This window comes from Hermetia illucens, chromosome 1, assembly GCF_905115235.1.
Source record: "Hermetia illucens chromosome 1, iHerIll2.2.curated.20191125, whole genome shotgun sequence".
NCBI lineage: Eukaryota > Metazoa > Arthropoda > Insecta > Diptera > Stratiomyidae > Hermetia > Hermetia illucens.
In genome coordinates, this window is record NC_051849.1 from 201,308,874 (window position 1) to 201,333,656 (window position 24,783).

The window sequence follows — 24,783 nt, forward strand, 5'->3', positions numbered from 1 at the left end:
GATGATAGGCACACACTTCCACAGGACAAAATTAGAGATGCCGTCGCGGCCCAAAGATTTTTTATTGTTGGATCGGGTGATTGCAAGTTCGACTTCTTCTTGGTAATGAAGGAGGCGAACGGGCCTATTCTGACTATGTCAGCCTGGCAGTTGGGTAAACAGGGGCAAAGGTAAGACCCTTTCAAACTCAACCTTTTATCGTTGACAGTAGTGGGGACGACCGAGTTCTAGATGAGGTCCGCTGTTGATTTTACTCTGAACAAGTGGCTGAACTACTCTACATAAACGGATATTGTTTCCTCAGAGGAGTAAAACTAGCGGTTATCTATTTTTATCGGGTAGTAGATGACGTTACGATAAAATCGTTTTCATTCAGCCAATCGATTAATTATTGAGAAAATTTGCAGGCCAGGTTTGAGGGTTTTGAAGAGTTTCTTGTAAGATGCATTCAGTTCGGGCCGGATAGCTCCATTGATTTTGCTGGACAGGTCTTTGATGATCTCGATGAGGAGAGTAAAAGGGAAGACGAAATACATATATTGGATCCATCGGGCTCAGCATTTTTTTAGACACTCAACTCTGATACACATTGTGTGCAGAAAAAGAGAACGTATCTGCAAATTTCTTATTACAGTACAGACTCACAAAAGTTGAGATTCGCAGTAGTTACGGAAAAGTTAACTAGTCTTTGGCCATCACAGGAAACTATGAAAAGTTAACTTTTTCGTTAACTTTTCAAAGTTCTTTTCTAATTTGATTTTGTGCCAATTGTTACTGTTTAGATGTTTGCAAGAAACAATAGAACGTTATTGCGTTCGATATTAACTGCTATGAAATACATATGTGCATTCAGCTTGTAAAAACATGTATATTATTTAACTTCAGTACGCTTATGAGCCGCAGAAACGGTTAACGATTATTGAAAATGCTGTATTTCTACAAAACTAGAACCAGTCATTTCGACAAATCTCTAAGGTGACAATCTCCAAAAGTAAGGTAAACAGAGGCTACCATATCTTATATCGAAACGCAAATGATAACGGACTGCGGATTATTCAATTAGCAGTGTCAGTGTCAGTCGAAATGGTTGTTGGAAGTACCTGGTTTGCGCGGAAAGCGATCCACAAACGTGGGTCTCTCCAGACGGGACCACTCTCAACCAAATTGCCCACGTGTTGATCGAACGCCGCCACCTCTCAACCTTGATGAATATCAGAACATAGAGGGGGCCAATATATACTCGGATTGCTGTCTTGTTGGCGTAGTTCTCCGAACTCGAATAACAACACTGCCCAGAATCCCCTCTGACAATCAGGTGAGGGTGAGTACAGAAGCCATCCACAACACAGCCCCCCGCAGCACTTATAAGAGGGAAATGGATGCCGTAATAATCGCAGTCAAGAGAGATCCTGGAGATGAAGCACCAACAAATGATATTCACAATTACCTTAAAAACGTTATCATAAATACCGTCACAAACATACTTGCCCCAGCCGCAAAAAGATTCGGAGCGACTAGTTTGACGATGAATGTAAGCTAGCAATGAAACGGAAGAATGCTGCATACCGAGTAATGTTGCATTCTCAACGCAGGTACTTATCACGAACTCCGGCGAGCGGAGAAGCGACTTCACAGACAGAAAAACGAAGCCTGGGGGAACCAACAGGTCTGTGAACTCGAAAAGTACAGGGAGCAATTGCACTAGGCGTGGAAGTTTTGCCAACAAGTCAGCAGGATGAAGCCTTACGCACCTCAATGCTCATCCTGTCGAGACAAAGAGGGAAATCTGATTTCCGACAAAATGGGCATATTGGAGCGATGGGTTGAGTACTTTGATGAGCTACTGAACAACCAGAACATCGGCGAGTTGGAGGTCCCGCCAACTGAAGACGACGGACAAATGCTGTCACCACCCACTATTGAAGAAACAGTCCGTGCAATTCATCCGCTTAAAAACCATAAGTCGCCAGGAACCGACGGAATTATAGCCGAATTGGTGGAATGGAGGCGACCAATTACACCAAGTGGTTCATCAATTGATGCTTAAGGTGTGGGGCAACACCGGATCCACCCCAACGTTCCGGCGCCCGGGCTGCGAAGGAAGCATTCCAGACGTAACCTTCGCATCGGAATCACTGGTGTCGCTGGTGGACGGGTGGCGAGTTCTGGAAGACTTTTCGGCAAGTGACCACCAATACATTGCTTTCGAAGTGGTGGACACAAACTCTCGGTGTGCGCCACCCCAGCGATCTTTCTGTGTATGGAACGTCGCGAAAGTGAACACCGGGAAGTTTGTCGAAAGTCTGAGAACAGGTGGGGCCACGCTGAAGGGTACTCTTGGGGGCGGTGGCGCCGCTGCTGACACTGTCGTAAATTCAGTTATGAACCTGATAACGACGGTCTGCGGAGCCTCCATGCCCAGGAAGACATCGAGGCGCGGCAAACCTTCTATGTATTGGTGGACAGTGGAAATCGCAGAGCTCCGGAAGGAGTGTCACAGGCTCCGCCGCTTAACACAACGTCTAGGCGACCGGGAGGAGGCATGCACCATAATGATGGAGTACAAATCAGCCAAAAGGAGACTCCGCAGCGCAATAAACAAGAGTAAAGCTCGCTGCTGGCAAGATCTGATAGACGAGGTGAATGGGGATCCGTGGGGACTCGGTTACAAACTTGTAACCCGAAAAATCGGGGCTCTGCGGAAACCCTGTTCACTTAAGGCCGAGCAGATGGACCGCATTGTGAGGGCACTCTTCCCTGCACACCCCGTATGGGATGGTGACGTCGGCGCGGGGAGCGCAGAGGATTGTCCACTTTTCTCTGTAAAAGAGTTGGAACAGGCAGTCCTCTCTATGAAAAACAAGAAGGCGCCAGGACCCGATGGTATTCCAGTAGAGGTGTACAAACTGGTATTCCAACACCGGCCAGACCTACTGCTCGACGCATTCAACGCTTGCCTGAAAGAGGGCATTTTCCCTGCTCGTTGGAAAATTGCAAGGCTTGCTCTGATCCCTAAAGGGAAAGGCGATCCCGAACTACCGTCTTCATACCGCCCACTATGTATGCTTGATACTGCTGGGAAAGTGCTCGAAAAGCTCATCAGAAGTAGACTCGCTGAAGCGATACGCGCTGCCGGAGATTTAACTCCCCGGCAGTTTGGTTTTAGGGCAGGGAGATCGACAATTGATGCTGTCATGCAGGTCGTGGACGCCGTTCGACGAGCAGAGATACATAGCCGCCGAACTCGACGGGTGGTGCTCCTCGTAACGCTTGACGTCAGAAACGCCTTCAATTCCGTAAGATGGAAAGACATTCTAGGCACACTAGACAATACCTTCAACGTGCCGAACTATCTCTTACGGATTTTGAGGGACTATCTGAGGAACCGCTCCCTGCTCTATGAAACACTAGAGGGTCAAAGGTGGATGGAGGTCACGTCGGGGGTAGCACAGGGATCCATCCTAGGGCCGGACCTCTGGAACGCTACCTATGACAGTCTGCTTAAACTCGACATGCCAGAAGAGTCGCGCCTGGTCGGCTACGCAGATGATGTTGCAGCGCTTATTGCTGGACGCACTGTCGAACAGGCGCAAAGCAGACTCGGCATATTGATGCGACGGGTAAGCGGATGGATGACTACTCATGGTTTCAACCTTGCACTGGAAAAAACCGAAGTAGTCATCCTGACTAAGAAGAGAATTCCGACCCTGCGTTCCATATCGTTCGGCGAGTCGATAATCGAGTCAAAATCAGCGGTAAAGTACCTCGGGTTGACTCTTGACTCAAAGATGAGCTTTTCTGAGCAAATCCAAGCAGCAGCGAAGAAGGCTGCGGCTGGACTTTCGGCGTTAAGTAGGCTAATGGCAAACATTGGGGGCCCAACGTCTAGTAGGCGACGTCTCCTGATGAGCTCAACGCAGTCTGCCCTGCTCTATGGCGCACAGGTATGGGTTGGCGCTCTTAACAAGGAAGTATATCGTAGACGCCTCGCGCAAGTACAGAGACGGGGGGCTTTACGGGTGGCGTCTGTGTACCGCACAGTCTCTGAACCGGCCGTGATGGTGATCGCGGGAGTTATCCCCGTTGCCCTTCTTGCTAGGGAGCGTCAGGCCATATACAAGTGCAAGGGAGATGAACCAAGGGAGGTGATTGCTCGCGAAGAACGGCAACACACTCTAGACGAGTGGCAGCTCTCTTGGCAAAATGAAACTAGAGGCAGATGGACTGCGCGGCTCATCGGCAACTTAGGTGCGTGGCTGAATCGGAAGCATGGTGAGACTGACTATTTCCTTACCCAATTTTTAAGTGGGCATGGAAATTTTCAGTCTTACCTGCACAAGATTGGAAAGGCGCGTTTTCCGGATTGTGTGTTTTGCAATGGAGTTGTGGACGATGCCCAACACACTTTTTTTTCTTGAGGAAGCTGGGATGGGGTTCGTCAGCAGCTCTATTTAAACACAGGGGATCTCTCTCCAGACAACATTGTGGAAGAGATGCTGAGGACTGCTGACAGCTGGAACCGTGTTGCCCATTACGTTCGGGCCCTTCTCGTTGCTAAGAAGATAGAACTCGACCGACAGTTCCCTTCCTCCTCTCCCCTCCCGTTGGTGAAAGGAATTCCCTGATTTGAAGGCTCCGCAAGGCGGGGGAGTTCGGGGACTGGCCCCAAGTAATGTGACAAACGGTTCCAGGCTAGCTCTCTGACGATGGGGAGGTGTTTAGTTGGTAGTCCGACGACGTACCGAATTGGGAGTCCAACCAACACTGTGTGCGTAAATGCATTCACCTAGATCCCCCCCCCCCCCCCCCCAAAAAAAAAAAGGTGTGGGACAGCGAAACAATGCCTGACGACTTGCAAAAGGGCATTATTTGTCTCACACTTAAAAAGGGAGATATCACACAGTGCAGCAATTATAGAGGTATCACGTTGCTGAGTACCATCTATAAGATATTCTTCGCTATCTTGCTAAGTCAGTTAGTTCCATACGCCCAGAACATCATTGGCCTATACCAAAGAGGCTTCACTCCAGGCAAATCAGCAACAGATCAGATTTTCTCTGTGCGGCAAGCGATGGAAAACTGTTGGAATATGGACATCAGTTGCATCATTTTTTCATCGACTTTAAAGTCGCCTATGACAGCATAGCCAGGGTAAAACTATACACGGCCATGAGAGAAGTTGGTATCGCGACGAAATTGATAAGACTGATTAGGCTGACCCTGACCAATGTGCGAGGCCAGATAAAAGCAGCAGGATCTCTCTCGAGACCATTCGCAATCAATACCGGTCTAAGACAAGGAGATACCCTACCATGCGTCCTCTTTAACCTGGCCCCTGGAGGAAGTGATTCGCGATCCAAATGTAAATGCGGGAGGCCTATGCTGATGATATTGACATTATGAGAAGAACAACCCGAGATATATACCTTTATCCAAATTGAGCAGGTGGCGTGAGATTTTGAGCTGGATATTAATAAAGGCAAGACGAAGTACATGGCGGCAACGTCAGCACCAGAAACGAACAACATCGGATCACACAACAACGAACGTCAAACGAAAACGCTGGAAAGGTCTACCAGTTCTCATGTATTCTTCGGAGACTTAGGTTTTTAGCAAAAGAAATTGCGAACTTCTGGCCGCATTCGAGAGAAGAATCTTTTGGAGAATTTTTGACTCCCTACATGAGGATGGACGAAATCTGTGAACGATATCATGACAGTTAGGTTGCGGATAAATCCGGCTCAATAGGTTACGGTGGACGAGTCACTTAATCCGTATGGATTAGGATGATCCAATTCGGGAAGACTATCAGGGCAATATCTATGGTAGAAAAAGAAGACGAGGAAGATCTTGTTTGAGATGGAACGATGGCGTATCGAATTGGTGGACCTCGGCGCAAAACCGGGATGCCTGCAGTTCCTTATTAAGGCAGGCCTAGACCGGATACCGGTTGTTGCGAAGTTGATGATTATAATGTATTGATAAGGCTTATTCATTAAATAACAACACTCAGATGTCCAATTGGTTTAAATTCAATTTATTATAGCAAACCTAACCTAACAAACATTCAACCCAAAATAGTGGGAATTTATCTGTACAAAATATGTTGACGTCCCGCACTGACATTTCAATGCTTTTGTTATTAATTGCCGGCTACGATATTGAAGGATCTACGCCGGCTACGATATTGAAGGATCTACGCCGTCCACTTCAGACATCTGGTATCCTGGTGAGTCCCAAGACATTTCACAGAACAGTACCGAGTTCCGCATGCCGTGCAAGTGTAGTTGGAACAGCTCCCGCAAACTGCGCAGAAATGCCGCTGGGGAAGTCTAGATGGAGGCGCCTGAGCACTGCAGTAGTTCGGTGGATCGGGTCGGTGCGCCTTGTCCTCCTCCAGTAATTGTATGAAATTCTTCCTGTACTTAGCTCTATAATACTCGGCGCCTTTTCTCTTTGTTTTACGTGTCCTTCCTGATTCGAGGTTGTCATGAAATTTAGGAACTTTTTTCGACATAACTAAGTCGGCGTGGGGGTCATCGTGGAAGTTGTCTTGCTCCAGAGCCTCGAGTGCTTTCCGTGCGCGTCGTTGACGGGCCGCCTCGTCCAGGACACGCTTCTTTTCGGCATCCTTTATTCGGTGTGATTCGCGGGAAGTCATGTTGTATTGTTGCAGGGAGTTGAGGGGGTTGAAGCTGGAATAGTTGATAGCGGAGTCGAAAAATGTTTAGCCTTCTTTCTCTTGGAATGAGAAGTTGATTTTGTCCATCAAATCGTCCACTTTCGCTTGTAGTGTGTCCACAATGTCAGTTGATATGAATAAATGCGATTCGTCTAGGTCTTGAATGATAAACTTGCGTCCCAGGGCTAAGGTCTCGTCGAGATGGAGGAGAAATTGTTTCATTGCAGGGTCGCTGGAAAGATCTCGATTAGATTAAAGGCATTCTGTGATCAGTAACATTTTGGATTGGATATTTTTTTAAATTAATACGTTTTGTGGTTGTCTCTTTCTCAACAGCTAACAATCTACTGACATGTCGAAACGTAAAGGGCTTTCTCTAGATGAGAAACGAATAAAAATGCTCGAAATCTTCCACGAATCGAAAGATGTTTTCCAACTAAAAGACCTCGAGAAATTAGGTCCACAGGCGAAAGGTATCACGATGCAATCAGTGAAGGGAATCGTCCAGGAGCTTGTGGACGATGGTCTGGTGGAGTCAGAAAAAGTCGGCACAATGGTGTACTTCTGGTCATTTCCTGGGTAAGAAGCCACAAGTTATCCGAACTTTTGACATGAGAATTTCACTTTCAGCAAAGCCCGGAAGGAGTTGAAATGTAAAATTGAGGATTTAGAGAAGAAAAATTGCGATGCCGACAAGAAACTGAAAGCCTTGGAAGAATGGCTCGAAAATGAACGCAGCAAGGACACCGACAGTGAAGCGTGCATGGAACTTGCAAGGAATATTGCAGAATTGAAAAAGCGGGAGGAACAACTGGAGAAGGAGCTATCCAAGTACAAGGAGCACGATCCGCAATCAATTAAACGGAAAATTGACGAAACTAAGGTAATCTAAATTGTACCAAAGACAATTTGAGTCAGATTTATCCTCCATGTGTTTGTAGGAAGTCCTGGAAGCTGCAAACCGATGGACTGATAACATATTTTCGATAAAAACTTGGTGCAAAAAGAAGTTCTGCGTGGAAGAAAAGGATTTGAATAAGAATTTCCAGATTCCAGAGGATTTCGACTATGTAGACGACAGCTAGCGCAAACAAAAGGTCTTGAGTACGTACCATTCAACAAGAACTCCTTTCATAACATTTACCATGTTGGCATCCTTCCGTTTATTATGAAGAAACTATTTTTTCACGTTTTATAATAAAATATGTTTTATGGAAACAACCAGGATGTTCCTCTATCCTTGACAGTTGGTTTTGACGTTTCTACTTGCGGTGCTGCCATGGCTTGAAGTTGGAAGTCAAATTTCCCTCTTTCTCTGTCGTCTTGGACTCTGTGGAATATGGTTGTGGTTCCCGCTACATGGGCTCTACGTTTGTCCTGCCCAAATGGATTAAGGACTTGCTCATAGATGGCAAAATTTTAGTTCTAAAGTTAGAATCCACATTAATTTATCCAAAACTCAAACCTTAAATATACGCAATGTTGCCAGGAAATTTAATTTTTTTAAATAATTTGGAATTAGCATAATGTAGAGGAAAGGTTTGTAAATCACCGCACTTCTCTTCTAAGGCCTAACTTAGAGAAAAATAGAAAAGCAGCAGAGTTAAGATTACCGTTGAAAAGAGGGAAGACTCTGCTACAATTTTGCAGTAGGTACCAAGTCGATTGGTCTCACGAGGAAAAAGCTGGTCATTTTCAAAATTTGGCTTGTAAGTTGCCGCATCACAACGAAACACCGAAATAGTGCAAATTCTCAATGGAAAACACATTTTCGGAACTTATGTAAATTTATTGAATTTAAAGGCTAGCTAGAGGCTTTTGATATTATGATAATTTGATTTAGTTGAAAACGAAGAATAGTTGGGAAAATAATGGAAACTTTATTAGTCGTTCTCATTAGCGGAATTACAATCTGGGCAAACGAAAAATGTTTCAGTTTTCTCAACGCAAGTACGTGAACTAATTGTTGACAGCTGTAAATCCACGGAGACAGCACACCATGAGCTAACGGCAAAAATTGAAAGGACGATGTCCGATAAAAAGTTCGCCATAAGCACATTTATGGATATCGGAGGCGCCTTCAACCTTCAATTATGCCTCATTTGTAGCGATTTGTAACACGGCAAGACAGCATGGAATCGATTTGCTGTTTATATAGATAAGATTGGGTCTTTCACATGCTAGAGTGGAGAAAGATTCACATATTGTTCGCACAAAAGTCTGAGTCATGAGGCAGGGTGTCTTAGGGGTAGCTTACAGGAAGCGCTTCTCTCTCCTCTGTTATGGCTCCTAGTTATGGATACCTTGCTATGGCTTCCGGAGGATACAGGGGCGCAGATCAAATCTCACGGGCCGTGCACCCCTTCTCCCGGAAACCTCAGCTCCGAAGGCAAAAGGCTTTCACCTCGACACGGAGACGTTCTTGAGCCTGCCGCCGACGTGTGTGCAGATATCCAGGTCTCCGGGGGTGTCAGCCCTAGTCGAAGAATGACTGGATGGCGGGGGTGATTTAAATCTTGCCACGGTGTTCCGGAGCAAACGCAAAAATCCAGCGGTGGAAAGGACCGACCGGGTATAGAACACAGAATTGCTGGGGAGTCTCAAGTTCTCCCCGCATACCAACTTGGCAGAACTGGCGGCATGTAGGCCAAGTAAAACAAAAGACAACTTGGGACCACGAGGAATCATGGTGTGCATTATAGTGGCCTTCAGTGTCCTATGCCAGCGTTCCAACATCTCTTTGGATTGCGGGTAGTACGCAGTGGTCCGGTGGTGTTTGAAGCCGAGGAGTTTGCTCAACTCCGAGAACAGGGTAGACTCGAACTGCATTCCCTAGTCAGTAATGACTTCGGTGGGAACTCCGAAGCGTGGAATCCATTCACGGCAAAGGGCCTCGGCGCACGATTGTGCAGAAATGTCGGCCAGAGGTATTGCTTCAGACCACCGTGTGAACCTATCGATCGTTGTAGGCAATACTTGAAGCCATGCAAATCCCGCAATGGGCCAATAATGTCGATATGGATAGTGTCAAAACGCTTTGTAGACGAAGGAAATGAGCCTACCTCTTTCTGTACGTGCTTGGTGACTTTACACTTCCTGCACGTGATGCACTGTCTGGCCCAGGAGTTAACATTCGTTGTCCGAATGCCTGGATGCGAAAAGTGGCCGAAATACATAGCCTAGGTCCCCCTTCAGAGGTCTCGCAGACTATTTCGGAGGTTGGACCGAAAAAGGGAAACTCTCCAAGTTTATATTTGAAGTTGCTCTTGAGGCTCCGAAGCACTGCGTTATCATTCGTTTAAGAGAACAAACTTCAATAAAGAGGTGCTTTAAATGCGTCATGTTTGGGTACTTCGCGAAGGCATGCATCAGCAGCATTGATCGATCCTATCCTCAAATGCCTATTGTGCGTAGTAAAGGAGGGACAGGATAACCGGCATATTGCCGGAAGTGGGAAATGTCCGGAATTTAGGAAGGCGCTCACTGCAATGAGAAAATGAGGTTTATTCAAATGAAGCTGAATCATTGCAGGGTCACTCAGGATTTATTTGAGCAGACCACGTTCGAATCTGAGATGGAAATTGATATTATAAGTGAACCGTATAGAAACCGTCACGGTGGCATATGGGTCACAGATTCGACTGGTGAAGCGGCGATATGGGCTTGCGGTCAACAGGCCATACAATGTACTGCTGGAAATGCTTGATAATCTTGTTCTCGACGGAAGGGGACGAAGTCCAAAGGTTATTACTGGTGATTTCAATGCTTGGGCCCTAGAGTGGGGTAGCAGAGAATCAAATGCCAGGGGGGGGGGGCAGTTTATTAGAAACTTTTGCGCAGATGACACATTTTTGGTTAACGAAGGTGCTGAAACACCTTTCAGAAAGGGGGGTTAGGCTCGGTTATAGACCTGACCTTTGTCAGCCCTGCGCCGGCGTCTGGTATGACTTGGTGCGTCAGCGAACGCTACACCCACAGCGATCACCAGGCAATCTTCTTTGAGACATGTGTCGAGCCACAGGCTAAAGAGCTATCATGCCCGAGATTGGAAAAGATTTCAGGCAACCTGATAAAGCATGCGCCTCTACGGAAAGAACCGTTCATGTGGCTCAATGCATCGCCAAAGTTTTTGACGCGTCCATGCCTAGGAGGTGTTCATTCCTCAGTAAAAGACCAAACTACTGGTGGGATGATGAACTGACCGGCCTTCGATCAGCCTGCCACCGAGTCAGAAGAGCGGCTCAGAGGGCGGTAGGTAGAGTTGATCCTGGGCAGAAAGAGCGCGTCTATAAAGCAGCCCGCAATACCCTCAAGCTTGCCATCCAGCGAACCAAGAGGAAATGTTTAAGGAGCTCTACTCAAAAGCGGAGGTAAACTCGTGTGGGAGTGCTTATAGAATCGTGATGGGACGATTCAGAGGCCGTTCATCCCCGCAGATCACGTGTCCCACCCTCTTGCTGAAATTCATCCAGCGGTTATTCACCCAGCAAGAGGAGAGCACCGACACATTCCAACCACCTCTGAATGTGACGGCAGAGACGAGCTGTTGGAGATCTGCGGTAGAATAGTAGACAATAAAGTGCCGGGCCTGGACGGAGTACCGAAAAAGGTCCTTAAGCTTGCTGTGAAATCCAGACAGGACATGTTTGCTGAGTTGTTTGAAGCGTACATGTCCGAGAAAATATTTCCAGCGGCATGGAAGCAGCAGAAGTTGATACTTCTGCCTAAGCCTGGTGAACCTGCAGGTGAACGACCCTCACACCGACCCATATGTCTTTTGGACATTGTGGAGAAAACGTTAGAGAGGGTAATCTATAATAGATTACTCCCGGTTGTTGGGAGTCAAGGCGGCCTTTCAGATCGACAGTATGGGTTCCGTAAAGCCAGATCAATCATTGATGCCATCAAATTGGTTACTGGTTTGGCCGAAGATGTAATCCACGGAAAGGGTAGTACCAGCAAATATTGCGTGGTAGTTGCCCTGGATGTGAAAAATGCATTCAATTCGGCCAATTGGAATCTAATGCAATTCCCTAGCGAAGATTGGTATTGGATTATCTCGTTGCTATCGTCGATCGTTATTTAACTGAAAGGAGGCCCTGGTATGACACTGATGACGGACCCCAGGAGAATGTTGTTTTCGCGTGTGTCCGGCAGAGCTCCATATTGAGCCTACTACTGTGAAACATCATGTACAACGATGTAATTAATCTTCCCTTCCGGGGGAGGCCACAGTGGTGGGTTACGCTGACGACATAACGCTGGTCGTTGTCGCAAAGCATATCGAAGATGCTGAGTTATACTCAACCGAGGCAATTAGTGCTGTTTAAAGTTGGCTAGAGAGCTCTGTTCTAACAGAAGCGGTCTTCATCGCTAAGCACCGGAAGAGAAATTACGCCTGTATTAGAATCGGGAATCATATCATCACTTCCAAGCCGATCATCAAATACTTGGGGGTGGTGATAGACAGGAAGCTCAGCTATAGGCAACACGTGCATTATAATACTAATAATCGTTGGCGCAACAATCCATATTGGATCAGGGCCTTGAAGTGTGTTAGAGCACTTCATTCAAGACCGTATCGGTACACTACAGTACACTGTAGGAGGCAATGTGGTCAGCATTGCGCTCGCCCGAGATTATTACCCTGATTTGACTCAGGTACTCATTCACAGCTGAGTCGACTGGTATCCGACGTCAAATCACGATACAAATTCCACTGTCACCAGTGAGATTTGAACCGCGACCTTCCGTACGACAGCCTTGTGCTCTAACCACTCAGCTATCCGGACACCAGAGTGGTCACCTCAACCATGCTCTTTGCGGCCCCAGTTTGGAGGGAGGCGTTGCGGATGTCAGTTAACACTAGCAAACTGAGTGCAGTCTACAGGAGGACAGTCCTAAGGGTATGCTTTGCCTTCAGGACTCGTTTCAGATGATGCGGCATTCATCATCTCTGGAATGATGCCGATTGACATCTTGGCAGATGAGATGGCGAATATATACAATGCGAAGCCAATCTCTCCCTTATCGAAGACGAAGAACGCTGAGAGGGAGAGATCTATAAATAGATGGCAAGGGCGGTGGGAACGCTTGAGGAAGGGTCGGTGGACACACAGGCTTATTCCTGCCATCAAGGAATGGTTGGAGAGACGACACGGTGAGATTAATTACAATCTTACCCAGTTTCTCACAGGGCACGGAGGATGTTGCCAATACCTGCACAAGAGACCTCACCCGATTGTCCGAATTGTGATGGAGTCCCAGAGCATGTATTCTTGCACTGTCTGAGATTTGTGGCAGAAAGGAGGAATCTAGAGGAGACTCTGGGAGAGATGCTGGTACCAGGAAATCTGATGGCGAAAATGATAGCACAAAAGAGAATGTGGATGCGGTCGACTGCATTGTCGCATCTAGCTAAAATAAATTGCGAAAGGCAGAGGAGAGGAGAAAAATGTGGTCACGCGCTGAACCGGTCCTTAGGGTGGTTCCGCCGGGCAGGGAGGGAGCCGGAGTGATTTTAGTGGGTAAAAATCCCACACACTGGTGTGTCCAGACCACTGTCTTTTGAAGATTACCATCTCCTCAAAAAAAAAAAAACAAAAAAAGGATGCCTTGGCAATATGTAGGATGTGTGGTGGAGGTTGACTTGATCGATAGATGGTACGGAAGGTCGCGGTTCAAATTTCACTGATGGCAGTGGGATTTGTATCGTGATTTGACGTCGGATACAAGTCGACTCAGTTGTGAGTGAGTACCTGAGTCAAATCAGGGTGATAAACTCTGGCTAGCACAATGCTGACCACATTGCCTCTTACAGGGTACTCTAATTTTACAGTGTATCGTTACGGTCTTGAATGAAGTGCTCTAACACACTTCAAGGCCCTGATCCAATATGTATTGTTGCGCCAACGATTATTATTATTATTATTCGTTGTAGTTGTGGTGTCAAAGGGCAGTATAGGTCCCGGGGCGAAACGTGGATTGGTACCCACGATGGAGCATAAAACCTGGGAAATGCCTGCTGAACCAACACCAACAGCTCTACTACCAAACCCTATCTCCACCTCCACGTGGTGACCGCTGGGAGCTCTTTCTTGACGAAAAGCTGCAGACGGAGAAGGATGAAGGCGAGTCTCCCGCGCCTAAAAACGGGACAAATTGTACCAACTGGTCCTCCAGGTTGGGGGTTGGGTAGGGCTGACAACCCTACACGGAAAACAACCGTTACGAAGCCACAACAGGAGCCTCGGATAGGACAGATGTTAAAACGACGGACCCGGCAACGACAAAGGAACAACGATTTGCGCATTTTCTCATGGAACGTGCGCTCCCTGTACAGAGATGAAGCTGATAAGCAGCTAGCCGATACCCTGTCCCAATATAGGGCTGATGTAACTGCGTTGCAAGAGATGCGATGACAGGGACCGGTTTCCTGGAGAAGAGCCACTACACCATATATTATAGCGGCCATCCAGTAAACCATGTGCTCGGAGTAGGTTTCTTAGTCAGCCAAAAAATGAAACCTGCTGTTATCGGCTTTGAAAGTATAAGCGAACGGCTATGCACTCTGCGCTTGCGAGGCAAGTTTAGAAATATAAGCCTCATAAACGTTCACGCCCCTACAGAGGAGACTGCAGAGTCGGAGAAGGATACCTTCTACGAGGCAGTAGAAAGAACCCTCGAAGCCTGTCCCAGATATGATATCAAAATCATACTTGGGGATTTTAACAGCCAAGTAGGGAAGGAGCCCGTATTCAGGCGATACGTTGGCTCCCATAGCTTACACGAAAAAACAAATGATAACGGACTGCGGACTATTCAATTAGCAGGGTCACACGAAATGGTTGTTGGAAGTACCTGGTTTGCGCGGAAAGCGGTCCACAAACATACGTGGGCCTCTCCAGACGGGACCACTTTCAACCAAATTGACCACGTGTTGATCGAACGCCGCCACCTCTCAGCCTTGATGAATGTCGGAACATATAGGGGGGCCAATATAGACTCGGATCACTATCTCGTTGGCATGGTGCTCCGAGCTCGAATAACAATACCACCTAGAATCCCCTCTGACAATCAGGTGAGAGTGAACACTGAAGCCATCCACAACACAACCCTCCGCGACACCTATAAGAGGGAAATGGATGCCGCAATAACCGCAGTCAATAGAGGACCTGGAGATGAAGCAACAACTAATGATCTTCACAACCACCTGAAGAACGTTATCATGGATACGGCCACAAATATACTTGGCCCCAGCCGCAAAAGGAGTCGGAACGGCTGGTTTGACGATGAATGTAAGCTAGCAACGGAACGGAAGAATGCCGCATACCGAGTAATGTTGCATTCTCAAAGAACACGGGCACGCGCAGAGACTTATCACGAACTCCGTCGAGCGGAGAAGCGACTTCACAGACGGAAAAAGGAAGCCTGGGAGAACCAACAAGTCTGTGAACTAGAAAAGTACAGGGAGCAACCGCACCAGGCGCGGAAGTTTTACCAACAAGTCAGCAGGATGAAGCCTTATACACCTCGATGCTCATCCTGCCGAGACAAAGAGGGAAATCTGATTTCCGACAGAATGGGCATATTAGAGCGATGGGTTGAGTACTTTGATGAGCTACTGAACAACCAGAACATCGGCGAGTTGGAGGTCCCGCCAACTGAAGACGACGGACAAATACTGCCACCACCAAGTTTAGGAGAAACAGTCCGTGCAATTCATCGGCTAAAAAATCATAAGTCGCCAGGAGCCGATGGAATTACAGCCGAATTGGTTAAATATGGAGGCGACCAGTTACAAAAAATGGTTCATCAACTTGTGCTCAAGGTATGGGACAGCGAATCAATGCCTGACGATTGGCAGCGAGGCATAATCTGTCTCATACATAAAAAGGGAGATATCACACAGTGCAGGAATTATAGAGGTATCACGTTGCTGAGTACCATCTATAAGATATTCTCCACTATCTTGCTAGGCCGGATAGCCCCATACGCCCAGAACATCATTGGCCCATACCAAAGAGGCTTCACTCCAGGCAAATCAGCAACAGATCAGATTTTCTCTCTGCGGCAGGCGATGGAAAAACTGTTGGAATATGGACAACAGTTGCACCATCTGTTCATCGACTTTAAAGCCGCCTATGATAGCATAGCCAGGGTAAAACTGTACACGGCCATGAGGGAATTCGGTATCCCGACGAAATTAATAAGACTGACTAGGCTGACCCTGACCAATGTGCGAGGCCAGATAAAAGCAGCAGGATCACTCTCAAGACCATTCGACATCAACAACGGTCTACGACAAGGGGATGCGCTATCATGCGTCCTCTTTAACCTGGCCCTCGAGAAGGTGATCCGTGATGCTGAGGTGAATGCAAGAGGTACGATCCTCTTCAAGTCCACCCAACTACTGGCCTATGCTGACGATATCGACATCATGGGAAGAACCACCCGAGACGTTCAAACTGCCTTCATCCAGATCGAGCAGGCGGCGATCGGGGCGATATCTTGGGCTGCACATCAATGAAGGCAAGACAAAATACATGGTGGCAACGTCAGCACCGAAGACGAATCAACCAACAACATCAAACCGCACTGGTCAAACACAAACACGAACAAGAATAAGGATAGGGGAATACAACTTTGAGACCGTTGACAATTTCTCCTATCTAGGGTCGAAAATCACAACCGATAACAACTACGATGATGAAATCCGCACACGGTTGTTGTCAGCCAACAGAGCCTACTTCAGCTTACAAAGACTGTTCCGCTCGAAACGTCTCACCATAGGGTCAAAGCTCTTACTGTACAAGACTATGATCTTGCCAGTCCTCATGTATTCCTCGGAAACTTGGGTTCTTAGCAAGAAAAATTGCGAACTCTTGGCCGCGTTCGAGAGAAGAATCCTCCGAAGAATTTTTGGCCCCCTACATGAGGATGGACGATTCCGTAGCCTACACAATGACGAAATCTATGAGCGATACCATGACCGTCCGGTTGTGGATAAAATCCGGCTCAATAGGTTACGGTGGGCGGGTCACTTAATCCGTATGGATGAAGATGATCCCACCCGGAAAGTCTATAAGGGCAATATCTATGGTAGGAAAAGAAGACGAGGCAGACCCTGCCTCAGATGGAGCGATGGCGTGGGTCAGGACGCCAGACAGCTTTTAGGGATATCGAATTGGTGGACCTCGGCGCAAAACCGGGATGTCTGGAGTTCCTTATTAAGGCAGGCCTAGACCGGATACCGGTTGTTGCGCCGTTGATGATGATGATTCGTTGTACAACACGTCCGCTCGCGCCAAGCGTTGATGATCAAGTCACTGGTGTATCGCAACAATGAAGGGAAGTTGGCCACGCATATCTATAATGTCATGCAGTTGGTAGTGGATCCCTATAAATTTAATACTAGTAGCGCCATCTGTGTGTTATAGCCTACGAACTTTTCAGTTCACCTGGTAGTGTGGGATGTCGTGAGTTAATTGCGGAGTTTCACTAAGGGCTCATTCTACTTAGCCCCGGTCCCCATGATACATGTAAGGAAAAGAAAGTAAATAAAAGATGCAATTCAGAGTTATCACTTTAAAGTCTTTATTCTTAAACAATATTCGTTCACATTATTGCCGTAGAAAAACAAAATATCGAAACATTTAGTTTCTATTTATAATATTTATTCCCTTCATTTATTTTATTTGTATTTCCCGTTGATTTTAAAGGGTTTATTCTCACTTAAATTTGACTTATCTTACACAAAAATCTTTTGAAGATGTTTTGCAATGAAAACAAAGAGCCGAACAGAAAAAAAACAACAACAACATATGTAAATAGTCTTTTCGAAAATGTTCTCTTAAATCTTACATTTTTCCACATTATGTCTTAGTTTATTTAAATTTAACATTAGAAATCCCCATAAATATTCCACGTTTGTGTCGATTCTCCTCGGCATTTCCACGTACGTGTTTCAGCTCAGAGAATTTCCCATTCGAAGTAATTTTGGAAACATAAATCTATTGTAAATATTTCGTATTGCTTTTCCCCTTTTTTTCGCATTTTTTTGCACAATAATTTACTCGTGATTAGAGAGATTTAATATTTTCTATTTAATTCGTTCCACAATTTGATTAAGAATAAATTCCAAATTAATTCAACGTAACATTCTCGAAACGAGGAATTATTGTTGGTGATGCAGCGCCCACTCCCGCCCACATATGTGTAAAATATTCATCTTACTTAATGATATGTGCTATTTCGTCACTTTCTTTGAGAACGTCACGTGGCTTTATAAAACGCATTTCGAGTTTATCTATTCCGAACTAAAAAGATCTTTGTGTTGGTCCTGGGAGGTTGGGTCATGATTCATCCCTTAGGGTCCCGCAGCTCCGTGGCTGATGCTGCGGAATCGCTCCAAGGTTAGAAATTGTCCTCCGGTAAAGTACGACTGCTTGTAAGCATTTTATCTGAGAAAGTTACTGTTTTACTTTGTGCGAATACTTAACAATCTTACGTTGCGTAGAACACAAAAGACGTGCGCCAGGTAAAAAACCAGGGAAACTAGTTCATGTTAATAATGGTGACACAATATGTGCCGTTTTACCTCTTATGCGTAATGTCCTTGGATTACACATAGCGATCTCCTCCTTTGTAAACGATTTATATTTTTGTGTATATTTTACTGAATATATGTGTAGACTCGTAGCTTAGCCTTATTAGGTTCGTTATTCTCTAAATAATTTTATTCTTATTCATAACTTTAAAAAGTGAATTTACTATTGTAAATAAAATTTACCTAATTTAATTTAACATTTACAATAATTTATTTTTTTTATTTTTCCTAATAATTTAAATATTTTATTATTCATGAAAGATTCAGTTTCTGTAGTCGAGTTGGGGTTTTTATGAGCCAGCGGCACTGAATCCAAATTTATCTTGGCAGTTTTATTTTTCAAGCGATTCAATCCATCCAAATGATAGACATTTTATATCAAACAATGAATTCAGACGAATTTATGTAGATTTTCAATTTACCTCTTGAAGCATGAAATAAGATTTTTTTGGAGTCAATTTATTCGATAAAAAGTGCATTCTCAATGGAACATCAAGCAGTAGGAGAGGTGTGTCCATATTTAGGGTGAATTTTAGTAGAAATGCAAATAATTGGTCTCGAAAATATGAAATATGCAGCAACCTTTCTTGGAAGATTAAAAAATTTCCCTTCTTAGTCGTAACTGAGGAGTGACCCAAACTTTGTTCCAAGGAGCACAAACAACCCAATTAATTACTGGTACTAAAATCAAATATTGAAAATTCATATTCACAGACGATCTGGCGTAAAATCAACAAACTTTTTGAGTGACTCTTTGAATTTTCACAGAAGGTCATGCCTTAATCAATCTACAATTCAATAAGAAGTTATAATATCTTTTATGAAAAACCTATGCTTACAGGATAAATGGAACCCTTTTCGAGAAATGTATGCTCGCTTAACAACAGTGGTGAACTGTTCGAAAATTCCTTGTGGAGCAATACTCAAGAGTAGCTAGACAGATCTAGATATTTAATAATAGAATGACAACGTTCATTGAGCCAAATTATCCACTCCACTTCACGTCATCAGTATCGGTATCGAGGCGGCGAAAGAATAGAATAGGTCCTAAGGCGAAACGTGGATTGGTTTCCACAATGAAGCATAAAACCTGTGAAACACCTGCTGACGAAACCACCAACATCTTTGCTACCAAACCCTATCTCCATCCCCATGTAATAATCGCTGGAAGTTCTTCTTAATGAAAAACGGCAAGGAAGGATGAAGGCGAGTCTCCCGCGCCTAAAAATGGGATAAATTGTACCAACTGGTCCTTCAACTCGGGGGTTGGGTAGGGCTGACAAGCCTATACGTAAAACCAAAGTTACGAAGCCAAAGGAGCTTGGAGCTGATGAGTTTTACAACGACAGTCCGGGCAAGGAAAATGAATGAACGATTTCTCCTGAAGCGTGCCCTCTCTGTACAGACCAAATGCGTCCTAATAGCTAGCCGATACTCAGCCCCAATATAGGGCTTATGTAATGGCATTACAAAAGATGCGTTGGACAGGGACCGGTTTCTTGGAGAAAAGCCATTACACCATATATATATTATAGTGGTCACATGCGCTCGGAGTAGATTCCCTAGTCAGCCAAAAATGAAACTTGCTGTTATCGGGTTTGAAAATGTAAGTGGTCAGCTATGCATTCTGTGTTGGCCAGGGAAATTTCGAAATGTAAGCCTCATTAATGTTTGCGCCCTCACAGAGAGCATACCCCATACGAGGCAGTAGCATGAACCCTCGAAGCCAGGTATGATTTCAATATCTTACTTCGAGATTTTAAAAACTAAGTAGGGACGAGGCCTGCATTCGCCTCCCATAGCCTACAATAAAAACACAAATGATAACGGTGGTGTTTATTCAGTTAGCAGTATCGCACGAAGTCAGTATTTCCCGTTCACTCCTTACTGTGCAAACACAGGACGAACACAGATACTCATGACAGCTGGGATTCGAACCCAGAGCAGCGAGATTAAGAGGCTAACGCTCAATCTCCTCAACTATCGCACGGTTGTTAGAAATTCTTGGTTTACCCGGAAATCACTCCACAAACATACTCTGGCCGCTCCAAACGGAACCACTTTCAACCAAATTGACCATGTGTTGATTGAACGTTGTCACCTCTCAGCCTTGATGAATGTCAGAACATACATATAGGGGGGGGGGGGCAATATAGATTCGGACCACTATTTTGTTGGCCTCGCGCTCTGGGCTCGAACTATAACACTGCCTAGAATCCCCTCAGACAATCAGGTGAGAGTGAATACTGAAGCCATCCACAATAAAGCCCTCCGTAACACCTATAAGGGCGAAATGCATGCCGCAATAATCGCAGCTAACAGTTGTCCTGGAGATGAAGCATCAACAAATGATTTTCATAACCACCTGAAGAGCTTTATCATTTATACGGCCGCAAACATATTAGGTCCCAGCCGCAAAAGAAGTCGCAATAAATGTAAGATAGAAATGGACCGCAAGAATGCTGCTGGACGCTTCAAGTATGAAAGGTTTTGTATATTTCTTTTTCAAAGACATTTGAGTATGCATTTATCCCATTAGTACGTAGACCGTAACATACGCATATATTATGTGAGAGTATCCACTCTCTGGTGATATTGACAAGCGAATTTTCACCTATTATGACTGTTAGTAATGGTGGGATTTTCTCCAAACTTGATAGGATCATGCTTTATGTCATAGCCCATATTGCTGTAAAATTTCGTGCTAGGGTTAACTTAAGGGGGGTTTTGCAGTCAATTATTAAAAATTATAGTAACATACTATTTTCAACTTTATTTGAACACATATCATTATGTAGGGTATTTCAGAGCCTAGGCACCATATAGTGGCAGCCTCTTGATTTTTATAAGATTTTTCGATTGGGTAGTTTCTGAGAATGGGTCCGTTAAAGGAATGATCACTTTCGACTTCCCGCACTCCCCACCTTTTCAACAACTGTCAAAATTAAGACTGGCTAGTACTAACCGAGACCTTTCATTTGATACCCCACATGACTATATTTGATGAAAAAAAATTTACACTCCTCTTTTGCATGTATGGGGACCCCCCCCCCCTTAAATTCGACGTAAAAGGATGTAATTCACTGTATGCGTGAGCGTTCACAGTTCCCACGTTTCTACCAAATTTGGTGTCAATCGCTGTAACCGTCTCCGAGACAAATGCGTGTGACAGACAGACAGTAAACCGATTTTAAAAAGGAACAAGTCGGGAAACCGGAAGCTTGACGCTTCAAGTATAAAAGGTTTTGTGTTTCCCTATGTGTGGAGCATAACGGAGTTCTCCATTGGCTGATAGCATTGATCCAAGATATTTAAAACGCTCAGTTCTGGGCAGGTTACTCCCATTACCAGAACTCAGGGATTTAAATATCTCGAGTCAATGCTATCAGCCAATGGAGAACTGCGTAATGAAATTGCTTTACGTATTAACGCAACCTGGATGAAGTTGCATTCCACAACTGGTGTTCTTTGTGATCGACGTATCAGCGCACGTCCCAAATCTAAAATTTACCCCAATGTCGTCCGTCTGCCGCTCTCTATAGTTTTGAGTGTTGACCGACTATAAAAGACAATGAACGGCGTCTTGCGGTAATGGCGACGAAGATGTTGCATTTCACTGGTGCGTGACACGTTTTGATCATGTCTGAAATGAGAATATCCGCCATCTATATGGGTTTGCACCGATCGTGGAAAAACTGCGAGAGAGGCGTTTTCGATGCTGTGGTCACGTAATTCACGCCAACGAGAATTCACTTACCTATAGTGGTCTGAACATCGAAGTTAATGGTAAGCAACCAAAAAGCCGGCCAAAACAACGGTGGCTTGATACGCTGGATGGGGATTTAAAGGCCTCGCGATTGCATCCTAATCAGGCATTTGATAAAATAACTTAAGGGCAGTTTTTTAGTCAATTTCTAAAAGTTGATAATATATTATTAGTAAATTTATTTGGGCAGATATCGGAATGGGACATCTCTCGAAGATTTGATTTCACATAAGTGTTTTATACAAAACCTTAAAAAGGGCTGCAGATAAGTAGATTCTTCATAAATGCACGCGAATGTCAATTAATCCCGTTAGCTATGGCGTCAGCATCTTATTTGGATGGCTTTCGAACCAGTTAATTCCCGCAAAATTGCTAACTTTGAACTGCTATAGCTTTGGCGTTAATAGTCAGATTTCTATGAAATTTAGCACGTATATAAGGAATATTGTCCTCTACGCTGGTACAAAATTCGGAAGTCCTAGCATGAATTTAAGGGGGGTTTTCGAGTAAATTTCTAAAAGTTAGTAATATACTATCAGTAAGTTTATTTAAGCAGATATCGAACTGGAACATATTTTGAGGTCTAGATTTCATCTAAGCGCACCACCCTGATTTTTTTCGGATTTTTGGGATGGGTAGTTTCCAAAAATGAGTCCTGTCTCACTTTAAGTGCGTACATTTTGACTCCTTACTTACGAAATTTGCAATTCACGCCAAAACTTATGCCAGTTTCGGAAAGTACTAATCGAGACCTTTCATTTGCTATCCTACCCCCTTTGCATGTATGGGGAGTCCCCTTTAAACTCCACCTAAATTTATGCCACTCGTTGTATATGTGGGATTTCATAGTTCCGATCTGTTCACCAAATTTCGTTCGGAACGGTTTAGCCGTTTTGGAAAAAAGTGCGTGTGACAGACAGACCGACAGACAGACAGACATTGAATCGATTTTAATAAGGTTTTGTTTTACACAAAACCTTAAAAAACGATGAAAAAGAGCCAAAAACGTATACCTTTTCTGTATGAGTTCAAACTCGGTCATAAAGCAACGGAGGCGACCAGGAACATTAACAGCGCATTTGGAGCTGATACGATAAGCGAACGAATCTCACCGCGGTGGTTCGAAAAATTCCGGTCAGGTGACGTAAACCTTCAAACGGAGCCACGTGGACATCCAGGACCATCGATTGACAACGACGAGCTGCGTTTACTAGTCGAATCCGAAACACGTCAATCTGTGAGAGACATTGCAGAGAAACTGGGCATACACTATTCGACAGTTTCCCGAAAAAGCTCGACAAATGGGTTCGGCATGTCCTTACGGAGCAAAACATGGCACTTCGAATGAAAATTTTGCAGTTCTTTACTCTCCCGCAACAAAAGCGATCCCTTTTTGCACAGAATAGTGACATGTGATGAAAATTGGATATTATACGACAATCGTCGCTGATCAGCACAATGGCTAGATGCTGATGAGCCACCGAAGCATATGCCGAAACCGAGGCTCCATCTGAAGACGGTAATGGTGACTGTTTGGTGGTCTACAACTGGAGTTATCCACTATTCTTTTTTTGCACCTGGAGAAACGATAAATGCACAGAAATACTGTGCTCAATTGAAAAAAATTGAGTATTCAACGGACGAGATTAGTCAACAGAGATAGTGTGATACTCCTTCACGACAATACACAACCTCATGTATCCAGAACAACGGTTCCAAAGTTGAACGAATTGAAGTAAGGGACTCTGCCTCATCTACCACTCATCAGATCTTTCGCCAACCGACTACCACTTTTTTAAGCATTTGGATCATTTTTTGGCGAACGAATAGAACAGGTTGGTTCCCACGATGAAGCATAAAACCTGGGAAACGTATGCTGAACCAACACCAACAGCCCTACTACCAAACCCTATTTTCACCTGCACGTGGTTATCGCCGGGAGTTCTTTTTTAATGGAAAACTGCACATGGAGATAGGTGAGTCTTCCACGCTTAAAAACCGGACAATTCGTACCAGTTGCTTCTTTAAGTTGGCAGTTGGATAGGACTGACAACCCTATATATTCCCTAGTCAACCAAAAATGAAACCTGCGGTTATCGGGTTTGAAAATATAAGTGGTAAGCTGTGCATGCTTCCGAGGGAAATTTCGAAATGTAAGCCTCATTAACGGAGAAGCATACCTCCTACCAGGCAGTAGCATGAACCTTCGGACCCAGGTATGATATCAAAATCATACTTGTAGATTTAAACAATTAGGTAGGGACGGGGCCCGTAATCAGGCTCGGCTCCCATAGCTAACATAAAAATACCAATGATAACGCTGCGGATTGTTCAGTTAGCAGTATCGCACGAAATCAGTATTTCCTGTTCACTCCTTAGTGGAGTATATGGCATCCATACAGTCAGATTGTGCTTCAGTTTCACTATAATCGTACTTGGCACTATGCAAGTGATAAACTGATAAACAAACATGCATGACGACTGGGATTCGAACCCAGAGCAGTGAGATTAAGAGGCTGGCGCTGTACCTCCTCAACCATCTCGCGGTTGTTGGAAATATTTGGTTTCCGCGGAAAGCGCTATATAAACAAATATGTGCCTCTCCAGACTGGACCACTTTTAACCAAATTAACAACATGTTGATTGAACGCCGCAACTTCTCACCGTTGACGAATGTCAGATGATACAGAGAGGAGGGGGCAACGTGGACCCGGATCACTATCGCGT

The 24,783-nt window shown here is 44.9% G+C and overlaps 3 protein-coding genes across 3 annotated transcripts; 1 reads left to right on the top strand and 2 right to left on the bottom strand.

The window, feature by feature from the left end:
* Positions 1–6,016: 6,016 nt before the first annotated feature.
* Positions 6,017–6,692, bottom strand: LOC119661773 (zinc finger HIT domain-containing protein 1). The gene has a single exon (XM_038071247.1). It carries the CDS (start codon positions 6,659–6,661, stop codon positions 6,197–6,199), a length of 465 nt encoding a protein of 154 aa, XP_037927175.1. The 5' UTR covers positions 6,662–6,692; the 3' UTR covers positions 6,017–6,196.
* LOC119661772 (meiotic nuclear division protein 1 homolog) lies at positions 6,092–7,900 on the top strand. The gene is made up of 4 exons (XM_038071246.1): positions 6,092–6,229; positions 7,019–7,261; positions 7,313–7,565; positions 7,624–7,900. Exons 2-4 carry the CDS (start codon positions 7,035–7,037, stop codon positions 7,765–7,767), a joined length of 624 nt encoding a protein of 207 aa, XP_037927174.1. The 5' UTR covers positions 6,092–6,229; positions 7,019–7,034; the 3' UTR covers positions 7,768–7,900.
* Positions 6,700–7,953, bottom strand: LOC119661774 (general transcription factor IIH subunit 5). The gene is made up of 2 exons (XM_038071248.1): positions 7,795–7,953; positions 6,700–6,914 (listed from the first exon to the last, which is right to left on the bottom strand). Exons 1-2 carry the CDS (start codon positions 7,827–7,829, stop codon positions 6,728–6,730), a joined length of 222 nt encoding a protein of 73 aa, XP_037927176.1. The 5' UTR covers positions 7,830–7,953; the 3' UTR covers positions 6,700–6,727.
* Between the last annotated feature and the right edge of the window lie 16,830 nt (positions 7,954–24,783).

Bases quoted from the DNA above. Each gene is read 5' to 3' on its own strand.
- LOC119661773 (XM_038071247.1), bottom strand. From the start codon at position 6,661: ATGACTTCCCGCGAATCACACCGAATAAAGGATGCCGAAAAGAAGCGT.
- LOC119661772 (XM_038071246.1), top strand. From the start codon at position 7,035: ATGTCGAAACGTAAAGGGCTTTCTCTAGATGAGAAACGAATAAAAATG. The intron at 7,262-7,312 runs GTAAGAAGCCAC...TTTCACTTTCAG, and splicing joins TACTTCTGGTCATTTCCTGG to CAAAGCCCGGAAGGAGTTGA. The intron at 7,566-7,623 runs GTAATCTAAATT...ATGTGTTTGTAG, and splicing joins GGAAAATTGACGAAACTAAG to GAAGTCCTGGAAGCTGCAAA.
- LOC119661774 (XM_038071248.1), bottom strand. From the start codon at position 7,829: ATGGTAAATGTTATGAAAGGAGTTCTTGTTGAATG. The intron at 6,915-7,794 runs GTACGTACTCAA...AGATCTTTCCAG, and splicing joins AAAGGAGTTCTTGTTGAATG to CGACCCTGCAATGAAACAAT.